Here is a 20,206-nt window from a genome sequence, read left to right as displayed (position 1 = left end):
TTGAGCATACAATCTTATTTGAGTTTGAGATTTTGTGACAACAACAAAAATTAAGAAAATAATAATAATAATAATACTTAATACTACTAATAAAATAATTATTTATATACAGTTATTTTAATGAAAAAATAATAGTTAAGAATGATTAAGTAATTTAATATATACCCAATGAGTTATAGCTCAAATGGCATAGTCTCTCTATACTCATTTAAGAGGTTGTGGGTTCGAGTCTCCTATCTTTGGTAAAAAAAAAAAAAAGTAATTTAATATATATGATTAAATTAATTTTTTAATTATTATTTTCATAAAAAAATAATTATAAATAAATTTTTATTTAATAATAAATATAAGTGTAAACTATAAACCGTAAAAGTGGTTTACTAAAATTGACTCGCAAAAATCCATGTACATAAGGTTTAGTAAATAGTAAATAGCCCCACCCATGAAAGGAATTAGAGTTATGTAAGTTATAGGGCCCAAAAAAGTGTCAGTCCCAGCGAGTTGGACTGAACCCATTCCATTCCTATTCATTCTTAGTTGCCAAACTCACACACACACCCGCACTCATCCAATCAAATCAAATCAAATCACCCTTCATTCACCACTAACAACTTCACTTCGCTTTTTCCCCCTTCACAACACACTTCTTCGCTCTCTCTTTCTCTCTCTTACTCTGCTTCAAATTCAAGCTGTCTTTTACCCTTCTCTCACTCTATATATATTTTTATTTCCAAACGAATAAAAATTAAAATAAAAAGTGGGAAAAAGGGTTGTGTCTGCGTGTTTGTGTCTCTCCCTCCCTTTCTCCCTAAAATCTTTCTCTCGAATCTCCCTCTCTTTCTCTTTCTAGGGTTTTGCTTCTTTCTCTTCTCTCTCTCTTTTACACATTCTATTCGCTCTCTGTATTTGTCTCCTTGTGTGTCTCTCTCTAGGGTTTATCACTCTCTAAGCTCTCAGCCATGGCCGCCGAGAAGCTCAGAGATTTGAGCCAGCCGATTGATGTGCCCTTGCTTGACGCCACCGTCGCCGCCTTCTATGGCACCGGATCTAAAGAAGAGGTCAGCTTCCACTATTCTCCTCCTTCTTCGACTCTCTTTGCACTGCCGCAATGTACCCTTCATATTTTAGGGTTTAAAATTCTCTTGAAGTTGCCACTTTTTTTATTGGGTCTTTCATTAGAAGGGGCTTTAGCGAAGCTGTTTAACACCGTGCTAATATTATTGACTGCAAAAATCATATTTTCAGAACTCAAATTGAGTATGATTAATCTGGGGTGTGTATTGTTTTTTTCTTTTTTTCTTTTGAACTAACTAATGGTTGATACTTAATTAAACTTATATGGGATTGAAAATTGGGAACATTACCAATGTCTATTGGTTGGTTGTGTTGGAGTGCTGTATTGATGAATATGCTGCTGCTGCATTAGTCGTTGGGCTTGTTTCACTTAAAGAGGACGTGGCATTGTGTGTGGAAATTTTGCCCCTTTGGTGTTGTGAAGACTAACAGGTTTTCGTGCGGATTGTAATCTTGCAGAGAAGTGCTGCTGATCAGATTTTGCGCGACTTGCAAAACAATCCCGATATGTGGCTTCAAGTAATGCATATTTTGCAGAACACTCAAAATCTCAACACAAAGTTCTTCGCCTTGCAGGTTGGTTTTGTTAATGATCTGTGCCATAGCATTTAGGGTTTACGGATTTAGGGACTTAATTCATTCCTGCAAAATGTGTTCGTTTAGGTCATAATGCTATTAATAAGCTGGACAACCGACCATTACATGTATAAAGCCGATGAAAATAACAAGGATATTGTTGTCCAGATAATTCCTTATTTATATATTCAGTCATTCATTTAGGATATGGTTTATTAGGGACTTAAACCGTTCCTGCAAAATGCTATGGTTAGACCGTAAGTCCATAATGCTATGACTAGTGGTGGACAAGTGTGCACTATATTTAAAAATACAAAGCAAATGACAAGGGTCGCTATTGTTTAGATAACTCTATAGAATGGTTCATTTGCTTCTTGTGCTTTGTTCTTATGATATTTGGGTATTTAGTTCTGGCCTCTGCATTCAAGTGGCTGATAGTTCTGTTTACAACATTTGTTAGGTCTCAAACTAGCTTTCCACTTGTTATCAGAATGTCAATTTAGCTGCCTTCTTACTACATGTTTTTTTTTTGGCTTGTACATACAGGTTCTAGAAGGTGTAATTAAGTATAGATGGAATGCACTACCTGTCGAGCAGCGAGACGGAATGAAAAATTTCATCTCTGATGTTATTGTACAGGTATCAGCTGCATTTGGAGAAAGAAGAAACATTTAGCTAATCAGACATACGTTGATATTCATCATCTTTTTTTCCGGATACCTAGTTTCCCTGCATCATTGATATTGTTGTACTTTCATTGCACAGCTTTCTAGCAATGATGCATCATTTCGGACTGAAAGGTTGTATGTCAACAAACTCAATATCATATTAGTCCAGGTAACAAATGCCCTAATGTTGTTTTTAGTAGTTATTCTGTTAGCTTTGTAACCCCATTATCCAGTGCACGTTGTATGAGTTCAAGGTTCTTAATGTTGCACACCTCTTCATTTTCATCTCTCAAATTATTTTTCTCTTGCTACCTAATTGTTGAAACTTGAAAGTCTATTTTATTATTTAAATCGATTGTTTTCTTTTTAATTATTTTTTGAGATGAAGGCTGCCAATTCTTTTACAATTCGTCCAAAATCTGGATTCAGGAACATTCTTTGCGTTGAGTTCTTATTTTCATTCCCCTGGCCTTTGCTATATAATCATGAATTTGCGCACAGCTAAAACCCATACAATGATCTGTTTATCTCATGCAGATTTTGAAGCACGATTGGCCAACAAGATGGGAGAAGTTTATTCCTGACCTTGTCGCAGCGGCAAAAACTAGTGAAACAATTTGTGAGAATTGTATGGCTATATTGAAAGTAAGTTTATCATGTGTTGAAAGTCAGCTTATCTTATTTTTTTAAAACTTTTATTTTTGTCCTAACAGCGAGTACTAAATTCAATTTTTTTTTCAGCTTTTGAGTGAAGAGGTTTTTGATTTTTCAAGAGGAGAGATGACTCAGCAGAAGATTAAGGAGCTTAAGCAATCATTGAACAGGTAACTCTTGATCGCTTTTATACAGAAATTTCATGTGATCTGAAAATTTTCTTTGATGGTTGCTTTTCCATTTCTCTTTCTATTAAGCTGGAGTTCTGTAGATTTAGTTATTGGTTTTGAAGCAATAGATTTATAGGATGCCTTCATGGAGTTTCATAATTTCTGTTTCAAGTAAATAAGGTTTAAATGTTGGCTAGAAGAAAAGATTTTTGGACTTAGGATCATGATGTGCAATGTTTGGTATTCTGCAGTGTGTTTGATAGGGAGAAGTGCTTGGGTTTTGTGAAGTTTTTCAGTTGAAGTCTGTTGATGTGTTGGTTGGTTGTGGGATCAAAAGTTCTTGGTTTCTTTTGGCTCCTAAGCCAATTGGTGTTTTAAGGGTGTTTTGTGTACTGATTTGCATAGGAAATGTGCTCTCCATGGCCACTGCCATTCTTGAGGTTATTAGGGGAGTTTTTCTGTAGCATTTTTGGTATTTTTGTTCTGATGGAGGAAATCTTATTCTCGCCTCACTGTATTTCTGTTGCTTTGATGAACTTTTTTCCCTGAAAAATATTTTTGTTCTCTTTTGCAAGTGGTGTATTGATTGAAAGACTAGTGAGCTATTATAACTGCTTATATGAATGGCTAGGTCAACCAATTATTGAAAATGACTAGTTGGGAGAAAACACTATAGTTGTTACTGCAGTATTTGTTAATTGCTAGATGCATCTACTCACTGGCAGGTTGCATTGGGTTGACTGAAACAAAATGATATGTTTGTTGATTGGTAGGATTTTATGAAAAACAAAATCATCTTTGAAAAATTAAACATTGGGGTTTTAGTACTTTCTATCTGTGTCTTGTAATTAGTTGACAATTTAACTTAATAGCATCACCTGGTTCCTTTTATTCCAGAATTCATCATACATGATTTTGCTTGTTTCGTGCTTGGTTATTTGAATATTTCTGCAACATTTTTGCTAATTATTCTACTTTCTTCTTTGCAGTGAATTTCAACTCATACATGAGTTATGCTTATATGTGTTATCAGCATCGCAGAGGACTGAGCTCATACGTGCCACTCTCTCTACTTTGCATGCCTTCTTATCCTGGATTCCCCTGGGTTATATATTTGAATCAACATTGGTAGGCCCTTTTTTCTGCTTTAATGGTATTCTATGGGAAAATTCACAAACTGATAATTTTATATTTGTTACGTCACAGCTTGAGACACTCCTTAAGTTTTTCCCAATTACAGCATATAGGAATTTGACATTGCAATGTTTAACAGAGGTATGTTTCATCATATGAATGCTTATATTTTTACCTGAAATTTTTTATGATAACATTTATTTTTTTTTTAAATCTTTGTAGGTAGCATCCCTTCAATTTGGAAATTACTATGATGTGCAGTATGTGAAGATGTATAGTATATTTGTGGTCCAATTGCAGGTGTGTTTTGGTTGTTTTCTTTGTGTATAGTTGTATAGTGTTCAATTATTCAGTTGATTCTATTTTGAGCTTAATATAATCTAGTTTTCGTTGTTTATGGGATAATTTTTTATTCAATGTAGGGCATACTTCCACTTACTACAAATATACCCGAGGCATATGCACATGGCTCAAGTGAGGAACAAGTGGGTCTTTGTAATTTTCTGAACAAACATCCTGATTTACTTATCGAAAGAATTGACTGTGAATTGTTTTCCTGACCCTTCTTCTCATTTTCATAGGCATTTATTCAAAATTTGGCACTGTTCTTCACATCATTCTTCAAGGCAAGTCTAATTTTTGCAGGCTCTCTATAGATCAATGGTTATGGGTTTTGGAGTTGAAAAAATCTCTTCTTTTAATTGTATTTCTCATTCCCTACCCCTTGCTTTTTCTGTTTACTGTTTCTCTTAACAGTTTCCATGTATTTATGCAGGTTCACATTCGCATCCTTGAAACCACCCAAGAGAACATATCTGCTTTACTGCTGGGCCTAGAGTATCTTATCAACATTTCATATGTGGACGATACCGAGGTCTTTAAGGTCTGTTGATTTTGAAATGTTTTTTTTCCCCTCTCTACATATATCCAAAGTTGTCTCTAATCTTGATATTGCTGATAGTCATGCTCTTCAACCACAACCAACAGTGTGTCTGTTAGCCTGCATGTGCATACTACAAAAGTATTTGTTCCTGCCTTCTGTTCTGAATACTGAAGTTCAGATTATTCCTTGTTTGTTGATACAACAGGTCTGTCTGGACTACTGGAATTGCTTGGTATCGGAGCTGTTTGAGCCTCACCGTAGTTTGGATAATCCTGCTGCTTCTGCAAATCTGATGGGACTTCAGGTATTATCTCCGTAGTTGGGACTCTGATTGTTGAAATTATAGAATATATGATTTTCTTGTGAGGTTAGTGTTCACAGTACATCATTTATTTGCCTATTTGTTTTTTGATTGATAATGCGTAAAAGGTTGTAATTGTTATTAAATGGGGGAAAAATAAGATATCTAATCCTGTTCTTGTCTACTCTCTTCTCATCTAATACATTTTCCTTTTTTCTATCTAGAAAACAAAAGGCAAAAGCAAAGGAACATAATTGGTTTCAATGTCTACCGTCCTTTTTGTTTTCCTTTTACTCAATTCCTCTTAGATCTCCTCTTTTGCCAATTCTTATTTATTTGAACAACTTCAAAATATTTTCACGTCACAAGATAGAGTCTAAATCTTAACCCCCCCAACCAAAAAAAAAAGGGTTTCTCAAACCATTCAGTTTTAAAGCTGTTATTTTGGGAAGGTCAATGGTTAGCTGTCTTTGATATGTTATACCTCGTCTTTCTTCTTTTGTGTGCTCCTAATGTACTATTTGCTGACGATGATTCGTGATGGAATGATCAGGTTCCATCAATGCACCCTGGTATGGTTGATGGGCATGGTTCGCAGCTTCTTCAGCGGCGTCAGCTTTATGCTGGCCCCATGTCAAAGTTGAGATTGCTTATGATATGCCGTATGGCAAAGCCTGAAGAAGTTCTCATAGTTGAAGATGAAAATGGGAATATAGTTCGAGAAACCTTGAAGGACAATGATGTTCTTGTTCAATATAAGGTTATGAGCGGACTACTAATATTAAAGAAGAAAAATGCATTGAAGCTAGTTTACTCTGAATGCTATCTTTTGATTGATGGCCTTTTCAGAATATATTGTTAAATCTGACTTCCACTCATCATTTTTGGCTTATACAGATTATGAGGGAGACTCTTATTTACTTATCACATCTTGACCATGACGATACTGAAAAACAGGTATGTGAATTGGAAAGCATCCTTTTTCATTTTGCTGGGAAAGACAATGATATCATTCTTTGGTTTCTTATCATTCAAGTTATTGTTGCCCAATTTATGTTGTTTCAAGATAAGCTGACTTTATATTTAGGGAACCACGATTTCCAATTTTATGTTAAATGTTACTTGTAATATAAGATTAATTATCTAAAATCTGATAGAATACAGTACTATAGTGGTATGGGCATGTTTTGGTTTAAAGTGATGGCATTAAAAGGGATATTATGAAATCGTCCAGTGTCTTGCTGATTGACCTTTATATGGCTTGTTTCGTTAACATATTGTGTAATATACAGATGCTGAGGAAATTAAGTAAACAATTGAGTGGTGAGGATTGGTCGTGGAACAATTTGAACACATTGTGTTGGGCAATAGGATCTATATCTGGTTCCATGATGGAGGAACAGGTACTTTAGCTTAACGGCTTATCTTAATTGTCATCCCCCCATTGCTCCATTTTCTTCGATGTTAGTGCTTTGAATAGTGATAATTATTGTCGAGGAATTTCTCTTATTCTGGTAGTGCTCGTAGTTTTAACTTCAAGTCTTTTACCATGTTGTAGTCCTGAGAAGTGAGGACTACCATATTTATTTACTTGGTCATATCTAAAAAGGATCAATGTTTACCATGGCATCTAATATTTCAGATACATATTGCCTTATATTTTTTTTAACAAATCTCTGTTTCTCTCATGGTTTCATTTTGATTTATATAGGTCTAATGTATGTATTAGATTCCTTTTTTTAACTGGTTAAATTTATCAATATGGAGTGCATTTCTATTTCTTATATTTCATTATTTTATGAAATGTTTTGCTTTTCCCTGACGTTTATAAATAAAATTTTGGATTTCTGGCAGGAAAACAGATTTTTGGTTATGGTCATTCGTGATTTATTGAATCTATGTGAAATCACAAAGGGAAAAGATAACAAAGCTGTTATTGCAAGTAATATCATGTAAGAATTGTTTCTGCTTGCCTTGTTGCTTTTGTTTTTGCAAAATATTTCTGCATAATGTATTAATATGTTTCTTTTATCGACAGGTATGTTGTCGGGCAATATCCACGATTTCTAAGAGCTCATTGGAAGTTCCTTAAAACTGTTGTTAATAAATTGTTTGAGTTTATGCATGAGACTCATCCTGGAGTTCAGGTTATTTTTCCTGCTTTGAAAGTTCACTGCAATTATTACCAGTGTATTATTTTCAATATTATTGGGAGATGTATAAACATTAATTATGAAATTACAGAACTACTTAGCAATGAATGTCGAATTATTTGTTTTGGTATTTCTGTTCTATTTATAAATCTCTCTCTCTCTCTCTCTCTCTCTCTCTCTCCACCCTTCATTATAATAATATATGTGGGGGTATGTAGACACAACCAACCCACCTTATGGTTGTAGTGTTTCTATGTGTACCCTGTACTTGCTTTGGCCAGCATTGCTGGTATTTTTTCTGTGAACTCGAAGGGAATATTGTTTGAAGTTGCATATATTTTCGGTGGGCAATAATCAGTATTTGATAATTGTCTTTTCTATGTTTTTTATTCAGGATATGGCCTGTGATACATTCCTGAAAATTGTCCAGAAGTGCAAGCGTAAATTTGTGATCACCCAGGTATCAGGGCTTCTAATTGCTCGTTTCTCATGTTTTTGCTCTATAGTGAATACTTCGTAACACAATGTAGTTTCTGAAAAGAGCTTCCAAAAGTAGTAATAACGTAGAACTTGGCATTTCTCCAAAAATCAATAAATGTGCCAATCCAAAATTGCTATTTCAGGTTGGGGAAAATGAGCCATTTGTATCGGAACTGTTATCAGGCCTTGCAACCACAATTGCAGATCTAGAACCCCATCAGATACACTCTTTCTATGAATCTGTATGTCTTCGATCTTAAGTTCGTTTTTATTTAGTTAGTTGTATTTGTGGATATTTAATTATTATTGTATTCTAGGTCGGTCACATGATTCAAGCAGAGTCTGATACACATAAGAGAGATGAATATCTTCAACGATTGATGGAACTCCCAAATCATGTATTTTATTTTCGTGATGAGCTATTTTAATTTTTAAACTGTCTTGCTATGTACATGAATTTGTTTTCTTTTTTCTTTGGGGTTTCTATAGAAGCTAATTGTTGGAGTTTGTAATTTCCTCTATTTTCCTCCAGAAATGGATGGAAATTATAGGGCAGGCACATCAAAATGTGGACTTCTTGAAGGATCAAGATGTAATTCGTACCGTGCTTAATATATTGCAGGTAATACCCTCAAAATTCATAGATATTCGGCTGTCTATTCCTTAATATTTTACCTTTGTGCAGTCTATTGCACAGTATAAGGTCGTCAGTGGTGGAAAACTTTGAATGATTTGTTTGTTGACTCAGCCAATGACCATTTTTTCTCCTACTCATGTCTAGTTTCGGGATGACATTCTTTGACAATTACCAATTCATCCTTGTACTCAACTTCGTGATAGCATAGTAGAATGTTTCCCGCTGCTTGTTATTTGACTGTTGTAGGCTTGTCACCATGGTTCGGGTTTCTGCTAGGTTATAATGTGTAATTGAATAATTGATATGATAAATTGTCAATTCCAAGGGTCTCACTTTTCGTAGATATTTTCTTATATGATGGTATGGTTTAATTTTAGTCTCTTGAAAATTGCAGACGAATACAAGTGTTGCATCTTCTTTAGGGACATATTTTCTCCCCCAAATTACATTGATATTTTTGGACATGCTGAATGTATACAGGTTTGTTCTTTCGATGTTGTGTGTATTGTGAACGTATTGTAATTTTATTATTTATTTCTGATGAATGCTCAACCATTTCCACCCTAAAACAGGATGTACAGTGAGCTTATTTCCAAGAGTATTTCAGAAGGAGGACCATTTGCATCAAGAACATCTTATGTGAAACTATTACGGTATGATAACCCTTCCTTTGTGGTGCAGACAGTGTTACTGTTTAGTTGCTTTTTTTTATGCAAACTGGGTTACTGTTTAGTTGCTTATATATACATGTGCTTCATGGATGCAGTTCGGTTAAGAGGGAGACACTTAAGCTTATTGAGACATTCTTGGATAAGGCTGAAGATCAACCACAAATCGGGAAACAATTTGTGCCACCAATGATGGATCCTGTTCTTGGAGATTATGCTAGGAATGTTCCTGATGCAAGAGAATCGGAGGTTTTGTCCCTTTTTGCCACAATTGTAAACAAGTATGCTTCTACTCATTTGTTTTTCCCCATTTATTTTTCCAAAATGCCAACCCTATGACAAATTTAGGTTGATAGTTATATTGTGAATGCTTACACTGACTCACTTCCTCTGTCTCTATCTGTCTCTGTGTGTATGTGCTTGCCAGGTATAAAGCTGCAATGATTGATGATGTACCTCGCATATTTGAAGCTGTTTTCCAGTGCACACTTGAGGTAACTGTGTAGAGTAATTTGTTATCATAAAAATAGTATAGCTTGGCATTATAATGTGATTGCTGCCCTACTGTTTAAGTGCTGTATTGTGGTTTGTTGTTACTTGAGATTTTAATTTGCATATTATGGTTAATATAGAAATTTTTTCTTCATGGTATGTTGTAAATCTATTCCCATCTAGTGGGATAAGGCTTCGTTGTTGTAAAATTGTTGTTTCTGGAAAGAAATATCAACTGGATTTTCTTTCTGCAGATGATTACTAAAAACTTTGAAGATTACCCAGAGCATCGGCTCAAGTTCTTCTCATTGCTTCGTGCCATAGCTACTCATTGTTTTCCTGCATTAATCCACCTATCAAGTCAGGTTGTCCCTCTTTCTCTACATGCAGAATCTAAAGCTGAAGTGTTTATCTGGCTTCTTTTGTTGAACTGAATTGTTAAAAATTGGAATATGTGTAGTATGTGCCTGATGTTGTTTGTTGTTTCTGTCAGCAACTGAAGCTTGTCATGGATTCGATTATATGGGCTTTCCGGCATACTGAAAGGAATATTGCTGAAACTGGGTTGAACTTGTTATTGGAGATGCTGAAGAAGTTTCAGGTGTGGTCTTCATATATTATTTTACTTGTCTTGTCATAAGACACCCTAACCTGAAGTTCTTTTTCTGCATTCTTATTTTTTTTGTTTGTTTTATTCCTGTTTTGGAGAGTAACTCCTCAATATTATCTTATCTATAATTATTCCCGCTGGTTCGTATTTTTTGGCTGATTGTCGGTATGCATAAACAGGGCTCAGAGTTCTGTAATCAGTTTTATCGGACCTACTTTTTGACAATTGAGCAAGAGATATTTGCCGTCTTGACAGACACCTTCCATAAGCCAGGGTTCAAATTACATGTGTTGGTGCTTCAGCATTTGTTCTGTCTGGTGAGTGTATCATCATGGTTCATTTTGCTTTACTAAAAACTGTGGTAATATGAGAAGAGTTACTGGAATAACAAGTTTGACATTTTTCAGTTGGAAACGGGGGTTATTACCGAGCCTCTTTGGGATGCTGCAACAAATCCCTTGCCATACTCGAGTAATGCAGTATTTGTACGTGAGTTTACTATAAAACTTCTAAGCACTTCATTTCCCAACATGACATCAGCAGAGGTAATTTGAGTGAAATAATATTTGTTGCCAGTTGATTGTCCCCTCCTTTACCAGAACAGATAACTAATTACAAGCGGTGTGTAGGTTACGCAATTTGTAACTGGACTCTTTGAGTCTACAAAGGATCTTTCAACATTTAAGACTCACATACGAGACTTTCTTGTACAGTCAAAGGAATTTTCAGCTCAGGTAATTTTTTTTGTTTATTATTATTTTTATTTTTGTTACTTGTATTCAACAAAATTGCTACTATGGCTTTCTTGTATTTTCTTGACCATTACATCTCGCCCTAATGGTTGGTTTGGAAAGCGTTTTGGAGAGGTGTTTGTGCTTTAGCATAAGCATAATTTCGTTTTGCGTTTGGTAAAAAAAAAGCTCATGTGGTTATGCTTGTAGCTTTTAATAGCCAGGGGTGTTTTTGAAAGCACCTAAGGAGGAGCTTTTCAAAGTTGGTTTGTGCTTATCAAAATTAAAAAGTCTAATATAATCTCGTACATTAATTAATATTCAAATTTAATTTTTATATTAATTTCTATTATAGTATTTTTAAATTTTAAAAGTTATTTTACCAAACGCACTTGTTGCTTATGTTATTTTTAAATGAATTTACCAAACACAGATGTTACAACTTTTAAAAAGCTAATTTTAATTTAATTTACCAAACACAGATGTTAAAAACTTTTAAAAAGCTAATTTTTAAAAGCTAGCTTTTATAAGCTACTTTTGAAAAGTAAAAGATACCAAATTAAGCTTTAGTATTTTGCTTGTTATTTGGCGAAGCTTTTATTTATTTGATCTTATTCCATTTCTAAATCACTTGCTTCTATTCTCTCGTCATTCAATGAAGCGTCTTGTGTGCTAACTTGCGTTAATATTATTGCTTGACTGTTATGTACCCCTCTGTACTTCAGGATAACAAGGATCTGTATGCTGAAGAGGCTGCAGCTCAGAGAGAGAGAGAGCGACAAAGAATGCTTTCTATTCCGGGGCTTATTGCCCCGAGCGAATTGCAAGATGAAATGGTGGATTCATAGATAGGCTAAACAGCGGGGAGTCAACTCCATGGTCACCTTAACTTGTTCAGCAGATGCATTGGTTTTACCAGAGTACAAGATACTGAGAAATGATGCAGCCTTTTTCCTCCAATTTTAGTTTTTTTTCCCCACGTCCCAATGCTTAATGTTTGGGGCTGGTTTGGCAAAGGTTTCTCTGGTTGTCGGAGTTTTGGCTAGCTGGCTGGGTGGGGATACTATTGCCATGTCATTTGGGTGAGTGTAGAGTATTTAGTTGCTAATTGAGGTTGATGATTAAGGGATTCAGTGAAAAATTCATCATTTATATATAGAATCTCAGGATGGAAAGAAGACTATGACTCCTTAGGTGTGCTAACCTCTGGCGGTTTGTGCAGAAACCCCTTGTGGTTTGATATTTTGTATTTTTTCACCAATTAATTCTTAGGGATATTGATGGACCATGAGTGCTCTGCTCTTAATATATGGTTTCATGATACTATTATTGTGTTATAAGTTTTGTTCTCTTCTCTCTCACAATAGAGGGAAAAAGATATTGTTCTATACTTTCTATTTTTAGTATTTCTTCAAAATCTGTTACATTGTCTTCACAAATGGAAAATCCTGTATGTGAAGTCGGATTATTTGCATTGTTGTTCTCTCGCATGGCTGTTGACTTGATAAAAAGGGATTGAATTCGATTATCAACTGATTGCAAGCTTTCAACTTAAATTCGTAAATAACCACTTAAATTCTTGTATTCAATTGGGCAATAAATTAGAAGAATAATATATAATTTTCTACCTCCATTAATCATATCCTTTTAGTTTTGTCGTGCATGTTAAACTCAGATATTATGTTTAGCAAGACTTAATCCTCTTTTGAGTGTAATTAAACCCAAAATGGTGGTGTTTTTTTACCAAGAGTTAAAATGTTTAACATTTAATTAAGGTGACCCACCTCTAATTAATAGCTTAATTATGCTGAGACTATCAAAATGGAGAGAATATTTTGATGGTCATCCAATCATTTGCGGGGATGATTAGATTCATTTATGAGTTATTTTTACTAAAAAGTAAAAAAAGGAGAATATTCTATTTTTCGTTTGATTAGTGTACTTCCTGAATTTGTTTATGTTGGAATTGTGTCCAAGTCAACACAGAAAGGGGAAAAGGAAGGAAGGAAGGAAGGAAGGAAGGGAAGAAGGAATAAAAGGAATTACGAAAGTGCTTAGAAACAAAGCAAACCCAGCTTACCCAAACCAACGCTGTTTTTTCTTTCCCTCCTTTCTTCGTATTGGTTCCTTCTTCTCAGATCGCTAATTCTTCTTTCGATTCGATTCGCTTCTTCGTCCATAGTTAGGATTTGATCTCGCCGCCGGCATGGGTCAAACGTTTCGTAAACTGTTTGATTCCTTCTTTGGCAACACTGAGATGCGGGTACCCTAATTCTCCTCATTCTCTACTATTTTTTATTACCTTCCATATAATAATAATTATTATCATGATTAATGATTGATATTTCTTCATTTAATTAATATAGCTTGCCTTTCAGGTTGTTAACAAATATGTTTGGTTTGCGGTCATCATGATCATTTTCAATTTTGGATGATTTATTTATATTACAATTTGCGCGCAATACGAATCGTGATTATGTTTGGTTTCTTGTTACATGCTACTCTTATTTATTTATTTTTTCTCATTTTCCTCTGAATTCCATTGATCCGATTCAGGTTGTGATGCTTGGTCTTGATGCTGCTGGAAAAACAACTATACTCTACAAGCTGCACATTGGAGAAGTTCTATCAACTGTTCCTACAATTGGTGCGTTTTCCTGTATTAATAGGATCCTTATTATTATTTCTTTTTGTTGAATATAAATTGAATTTGTTGTTTGGTCCTCTTGCATCTACTCGGTAGTTGCTAAAGGTAAAAAAATGTGTGTTTTTTATAGGCAGACAGTGTTAAGCTTCTTCAATGTTATTTATCTTATCTACTGCTTCAAGTAGCATGTATATGTGAATTTTTTTGGGTAAAAAAATGTTTGGTGAATTTTTTTTCTTTTGGTAATGGAGCTGGCTGGTTTCAGTATAAACTAGATTTTGTTGCAGTCACTATTGGTAGGGATGATAACTATAAGTAGTATGTATATGTGAATTGAATGGATGGAAGCATGTTTGAAGATTTCAGTTTAATAATAATCTATACATTATTTTGGACTTATAATTTCGCATGGCTTTGCAGGTTTCAATGTGGAGAAGGTTCAGTATAAAAATGTTGTATTCACAGTTTGGGATGTCGGAGGTCAAGAGAAATTAAGGGCACTTTGGAGGCACTATTTTAACAACACAGATGGTCTGGTAAGGATTAGTTTACGTTTGTGTTCCATTTGGTTTCTCTTGTGAAATGTTACTTTCTGTTACATTTATGGAAGAGGACTCACAAGCAAGCTAGGGGTTTAAAGTGTGATACTGATATGTGCATGTTTATGCAGATATATGTTGTTGACAGTCTTGACCGAGAGAGACTTGGGAAAGCAAAGCAGGAATTTCAGGTGATAAAAATAAAATCCAATACCATACACACAATGTTATTCCAACTAGAATTTGAATTGATCCATGGATTACTTGCAGACAATCATAAATGACCCATTTATGCTCAACAGTGTCATCTTGGTGTTTGCCAACAAACAGGATCTGGTATGTCTTTGTTACTTATTAAGCTATGGTCTTTAGGCCGAATGACCCCACATTTAAGGGTAAAAGAAGTAGAGATAAGTTAGAACCAAAGCGTTTAAATTGGTCGAGTTTGTTGATAGTCAATAATAATAATTATGCTATAGTTGTTAGCAGATTGTTCTATATTGGCATGTGCACAATGTAATTAATTCATATATCACTGTTGCAAGTATAGTAGTCTTCTTCATTTACTGGTATTAGTGAAAGTAAAAGTAGTTCAAATTAGTCACTCTGTGAAGGGTTTGGCTCTAAAATCATTTCCAAAAATTTTTTTGATTTGAATGTGGGGCCAAACTAATCTGATCTCCTAAGATATTTGGCATGGTGGGTTATCCTTTTGTAGGTTTTCTTATGTAAAGACTGTTAGCATTGATAGTGTATACGACTCCATCAAACCCTTCTTATCCCAGTATCTGTAGTCTTGTTAATTTCTTCACTTTCATTGAAATCGACCTGCACATCTATACATTTATCAGTTTCATATAATCTTAGACTACTGTTCCTGTTGAACTCCAACAATTTATGGGGTTTTGCCTTTTTTCTCAAGTGAGTTTATAATTGTGAATATCTTATTTTAATTGTTCAGAGAGGAGCAATGACACCAAGGGAGGTATGTGAAGGATTAGGTCTCTTTGACCTCAGGAATAGAAAATGGCACATACAAGGCACTTGCGCGCTTAGGGGAGATGGCCTTTATGAGGGCTTGGACTGGTTGTCCTCAACTTTGAAAGAGAGACAGGCTGCTGGATACTCTTCAATAGCACTAGGAACCTCATCCTTCTAATTTTCCAGGTTTGAACTTTGATGAACTACCATCTTTCATTCATGACTTGCTTTCGCATATATTTGTCATTAACTTAATTAAATGTGTATTTCTCTATTGCAGCTATTTTGGCCTTAGGCTTTGGCGATTGATGCCATGATGCATGGTTGTAGGGTTTGGCCAGTTCATTCTAAAATGTTGTGAATGTTAATCAAATTTTTTTTAGACTCACATCTGGAGCTCGTGAGGTATATATAGTTGGTTCAACTTTTTAGGGTATTTGAGATATGACTTACTCAAATTATAGTAAGTTTGTGAATTAACTAGATTCGGTTGCCGTATTTGAAACCTCTCATTTAAGTGCTGCGTGGATCATTTATTCATTCTCCCCTGATTTCCTCCTTGCTCTGATTCTGTGTGTCTGTGTCTGCGTTCCTCAAATATCATTACCCTATAAATAATTATTCTGAGTTTCTGACACAACATTGGGAGCTTGTCATGATCTCTTTGTCGCCAACGTTGTTAATAATTTTTCATGTTTTGCTTATCGGGTGAACCAGCCTCTATTTTATTTATTTATTTTTGTTTATCATGTTATGCCACACTCTACTGTCTCGATACTTAGTACTATCTAAAAGAACAAACATCAAATAATTTTGATTGTTGGAATCTAGTGTAGAATGACACGCTCTACCGTAATTGAGCTTTTAATTTGCGCCGTGCGAGTATATATTGTGTTAATAAGAGAGAAATAATGTTTACAAATATACAATAATTTAGAAAATGTTGCTACAATAATGTATGTAATTACTAATTACCAAGAGCCTTTTTTTTTGGGTCGTGAAGACCTATATTAACTCATAATGTCAGAATGAATTGATGGTTCGAAAATACAAGAAAAATGTTTAAAATGTGTAAAAGTCATGTGGATATCAGGGTTCTGAAAATCAGATTGATTTGGCCAACCGGACTGATCCGACCGTGAATGGAAAGTAATTACGGTTCGGTTTATCATATGAAACCGTCTATCCAAAAACCGGATGCGAGCCATTGAACGTAGTCAGTGACTTGGTGATGCACGGTCCTCGTGTCCTCATTCTCCTTAGTAGGGCTGACAATGGATAGGGTAGGGTAGGGTTTGGACTCTATCCTAATTCTATCCGCGAATTAAAAACTTTTTTAAAATTCTACCCTATCCTATCCGCGGGTTGAGAATCTCTCAACCCTAACTCTACCCGCACCCTAAAGTTTTAAATCCTATCCTACCCGACCCTACCCGCAGAAAAATAAAAATTTTTCAAGCAAATATAAAATTCAACTATTCCAAATTTTATACATATTAATAACATAGAAAATAAAAAATTAAATTTAAATTAAAATTAAAAACAATAAAATCTTAAAAAAATCCAACATAAAATTACAAATAATATGATCATCAACTAACTTAGTGGTTATTTTAAGTTTTTACAAGAGAAAAATTGTGAGTTCAACACTCACTTTTTCACTACATACATAACTTATATATATATATATATATATATATATATATATATATATATATATATATATATATATATATTATAATATATTAGGGGTGCGAGTAGGGTAGGATAGGGTATACCCTAAACTCGTACCTTACCCTACCCGCAGGCAAATTCGTACTCTATCCTACCCTACCCGCAGCGGGTAGAGTAGACAACCCTATCCGAATGGGTTGGTTCGAGTTTGGTTCGGGTTGGGTACCCGCAGGTAGGGTATATATTGTCAGCCCTACTCCTAGGGGTGTCAAAAATTCCCAAGAGGCGGGATCCCCGTGGGGACCGCCTCGAATGAGCCCCGATGACGAGAAATTTTCCCTGCGGGAACGGGGGGCAAAATTCCCCCGAAACAGATGCGGAGATCCGAGCAGGGATCCCCGTCCCCGTCCCCATATTCCCCACAGCCCCGAATATATTAAATTACTTAAATACTATTAATAATTTATTTTTTACTTTGGTTTTTTAGTCATTTCACCTTCCATATATATATCGAAAATTTGGAAACCCTAGCCCCTCTTTCCACACACTAGTGCCGCTACCAGCTAGTCAGCTACCCAGTCACCCTCCTCGCGAAGACGCGAACCCCCCCTTCTGCGTTCTCTCCGTCCTCTTTGCACCCAGCCAGCCACCTCCGAACACCTCCCTCGCGGCCTCGCCACTGTCCGTTTCAGCCGGCCCACTCACCGCGTCATCACAGCACCTCGCCGTTCCCCTCTTTCTTCGCCAACGTTGCTGCTCCGTTGAGTTTGTTAACTCCTGCGCCGCCGCCGTCTTGCATTGTTACATCTCCCGCCCCCGCCCCCGCCCCCGCCCCGCCCCTCCCCTCCCCTCCCCTCCCCATTGACATCCCTACCTACTCCTGACTCTTCAAACGAAGCTTTTCCAGTTTTACCTCCAAATCAAAAAAGAAACCCTAGTTACAGTGGCCTCCCCCACCACCGACTCATTGTTGCCGTCCGTTCGTCTAACCGTCGCCGCCGGTCGCGCGATTGCCACCTGGTTCGTCGTGCTCGAAGGCCCGCCACAAGTTCGCCAACGCCAGCATCTCCAGGTCCTGCTCCGCGGCTCTTCGCCCGTCGTCCTCTGTCGCCAGCGTTCTTCGCCAGCTTCCGTCGTCCGTTACTCTCCCTCGAATCTCTGCTCACTGCCTTCGCCGAAGGTAATGCCTCGATTCTTTCCCTTAGTCAGTCCTCAGTGCTTGTTCTTGGAATCTTGGTTTGATTGGATTTGTTGACTTGGCTCCTTGTTTGAGCTTGATGATAAATTTTAATTTGATAACTCTGTTACTGATTGAATGGATAATGTTGTCTTACACACTTTTCTTATCTCGTCTAGCTTCTGTTCTCCTACCGCTCTGATCATGGATATGATCTTCGAGCTCGGCTTTGTCTCGGCCAGCTTGCAGCTTGTTAAGAAGGAGCTATTTGTTATACTTGGTGCTGACGAAGAGCTGAAGAAGCTGGAAAGGACCCTGCTGAAAGTTCAGGTTCTTTTTGATAGTGTGAAAGCAATGCAGCACTACCCTCTCGATTACAAGATGCAGCAACTATGGCTTCATGACACTTGGTGTGTGTTACTTGATGCTGAGGACTTAATAGATGAGATTGCCTTGGAAATCTCAAAATTTACTCCCGATGACCTCAGCTATCTCATGGGTGATGGCAACCGGTTGAGAAACTCTGTCTTAGCTGGGCTTAAGCTTAATATTCCATCCTCCATTGTTGATATGAGACAGCAACTGGAGGATATTGAGAGGAAGGCGGCCAATTTTATGAATGAGTTGTACAAAATCAACCAGTTTCACTCTATAAGCAAGCTGCAATCCAGTTCCTGGTAGATGCATCCTGTGTAATTGGAAGGGAAAATGACATGGAAAAAATTCTATCATTGTTGTTAGCTAATGACATGATGAATGAAAATTTTGCAGTCATTGCATTAGTGGGAATGATGGGAGTAGGAAAAACTACACTAGCCCAGTTTGTCTACAACAATGATGATGTGGCGGACAATTTTGAATTAATTTCTGGTGATGAAGATGCAAAAAGAATTACAAGGTCGATGGTTGAAGCTGTTTGCGAGAAAAACTTTGAGTAGTCTGATATGGATCAAATTCAAGTTACACTTAAAAAGGTACTCCGGAAAAAGAAAGTTTTAATTGTACTAGTTGGCATTTGCAATGAAGATGTAGTTGGCATTTGCAATGAAGATGCAAATGATTGGGAGATTCTTTGCTTGCCATTCAATGTTGCTGCTAAGGGAGCAAAATATTGGTGACTACATCAAGTATGTTTGTTTCAGAGATGGTTGCCACAATTTCGATGTGTCATGTGCACACTTTATCTGATCAAGACTGTTGGAGAATAATAGAGAAAAGAGCATTCTCAAGCTTTATTCTGGATGATTTCAAATGTTCGGTGTTGGAGGAAATTTGATTTAAAATTGTACAAAAATGCAATAAATTACCATTGATAGCAAAGATGTTTGGAAATGTTTTGCGATTTAATCACGATGAAAAGAAGTGGGAAGCTATATTGAAAAGCAAACTATGGGAACTTCCAGCATCTCGAAATATATTTTCAGCATTGAAATCGAGTTATGATCAATTGCTTTCTTGTTTGCAAAGATATTTTGATTATTGTTCTATTGTTCCTCCAAATTATAAATTCAGCAGAGATGAGTTGGTCAAGTTGTGGGTATCTGAAGGCTTCATTCAACAAAGCGGAGTAAAAACGACACAAGAAATTGGTGGAGAATATTTTGATATCCTGGTTCAGAGGTCATTTTTTCAACTCTCACCAATGGATCACGGTAACCATCAAGTATTTAGAATGCATAATCTCATTCATGAATTTGTTGAATTGGTTTCTGATGGGCTGTGCATTAGAGTGGAAGATGGCATGTCATCGCCAATTTCCAATCTTAAAATGTCAGACATACATCTTTAATCTGTGACGAACGTTCAAATAGAACACTTGAGCATTTTTAGTAAATGTGATCGAATGAGGACTCTTATTTTGTTTTCTAAGAGTGGTGATATCCCTGTCAAGATGATTCCTTTGGCGAAATCAATTTCAGTTATTTGAGGGTTCTAAACTTGAGTTTTTTCGATATCA

General features: G+C 36.0%; 3 protein-coding genes across 3 annotated transcripts; all 3 read left to right on the top strand.

Moving 5' to 3' along the window:
- The first annotated feature begins 508 nt into the window (after positions 1 to 508).
- Positions 509 to 12,571, top strand: LOC112737215 (protein EXPORTIN 1A). The gene is made up of 32 exons (XM_025787003.3): positions 509 to 1,058; positions 1,534 to 1,650; positions 2,197 to 2,289; positions 2,416 to 2,487; positions 2,856 to 2,963; positions 3,060 to 3,142; positions 4,132 to 4,270; positions 4,349 to 4,417; positions 4,499 to 4,576; positions 4,699 to 4,761; positions 4,858 to 4,902; positions 5,052 to 5,159; positions 5,365 to 5,463; positions 6,014 to 6,220; positions 6,358 to 6,417; positions 6,753 to 6,863; positions 7,315 to 7,412; positions 7,499 to 7,607; positions 8,008 to 8,073; positions 8,237 to 8,335; positions 8,411 to 8,491; positions 8,626 to 8,715; positions 9,125 to 9,210; positions 9,303 to 9,383; positions 9,497 to 9,679; positions 9,826 to 9,892; positions 10,145 to 10,255; positions 10,384 to 10,491; positions 10,680 to 10,817; positions 10,908 to 11,045; positions 11,130 to 11,234; positions 11,957 to 12,571. The coding sequence occupies exons 1-32, from the start codon at positions 960 to 962 to the stop codon at positions 12,077 to 12,079; spliced, it is 3,234 nt and encodes a 1,077-aa protein (XP_025642788.1). The 5' UTR covers positions 509 to 959; the 3' UTR covers positions 12,080 to 12,571.
- Positions 12,571 to 16,072, top strand: LOC112737216 (uncharacterized). Its single transcript, XM_025787004.2, has 7 exons — positions 12,571 to 13,494; positions 13,788 to 13,878; positions 14,299 to 14,414; positions 14,549 to 14,608; positions 14,688 to 14,753; positions 15,379 to 15,584; positions 15,679 to 16,072. The coding sequence occupies exons 1-6, from the start codon at positions 13,438 to 13,440 to the stop codon at positions 15,574 to 15,576; spliced, it is 588 nt and encodes a 195-aa protein (XP_025642789.1). The 5' UTR covers positions 12,571 to 13,437; the 3' UTR covers positions 15,577 to 15,584; positions 15,679 to 16,072.
- Positions 16,073 to 18,066: 1,994 nt separating this feature from the next.
- LOC140177853 (uncharacterized) lies at positions 18,067 to 19,874 on the top strand. Its single transcript, XM_072211217.1, has 2 exons — positions 18,067 to 18,252; positions 18,429 to 19,874. The coding sequence occupies exon 2, from the start codon at positions 18,454 to 18,456 to the stop codon at positions 18,928 to 18,930; it is 477 nt and encodes a 158-aa protein (XP_072067318.1). The 5' UTR covers positions 18,067 to 18,252; positions 18,429 to 18,453; the 3' UTR covers positions 18,931 to 19,874.
- Positions 19,875 to 20,206: the final 332 nt, after the last annotated feature.

Source organism: Arachis hypogaea, chromosome 13 (assembly GCF_003086295.3).
Source record: "Arachis hypogaea cultivar Tifrunner chromosome 13, arahy.Tifrunner.gnm2.J5K5, whole genome shotgun sequence".
NCBI lineage: Eukaryota > Viridiplantae > Streptophyta > Magnoliopsida > Fabales > Fabaceae > Arachis > Arachis hypogaea.
This window is presented reverse-complemented; position numbering and strand designations above follow the sequence as displayed.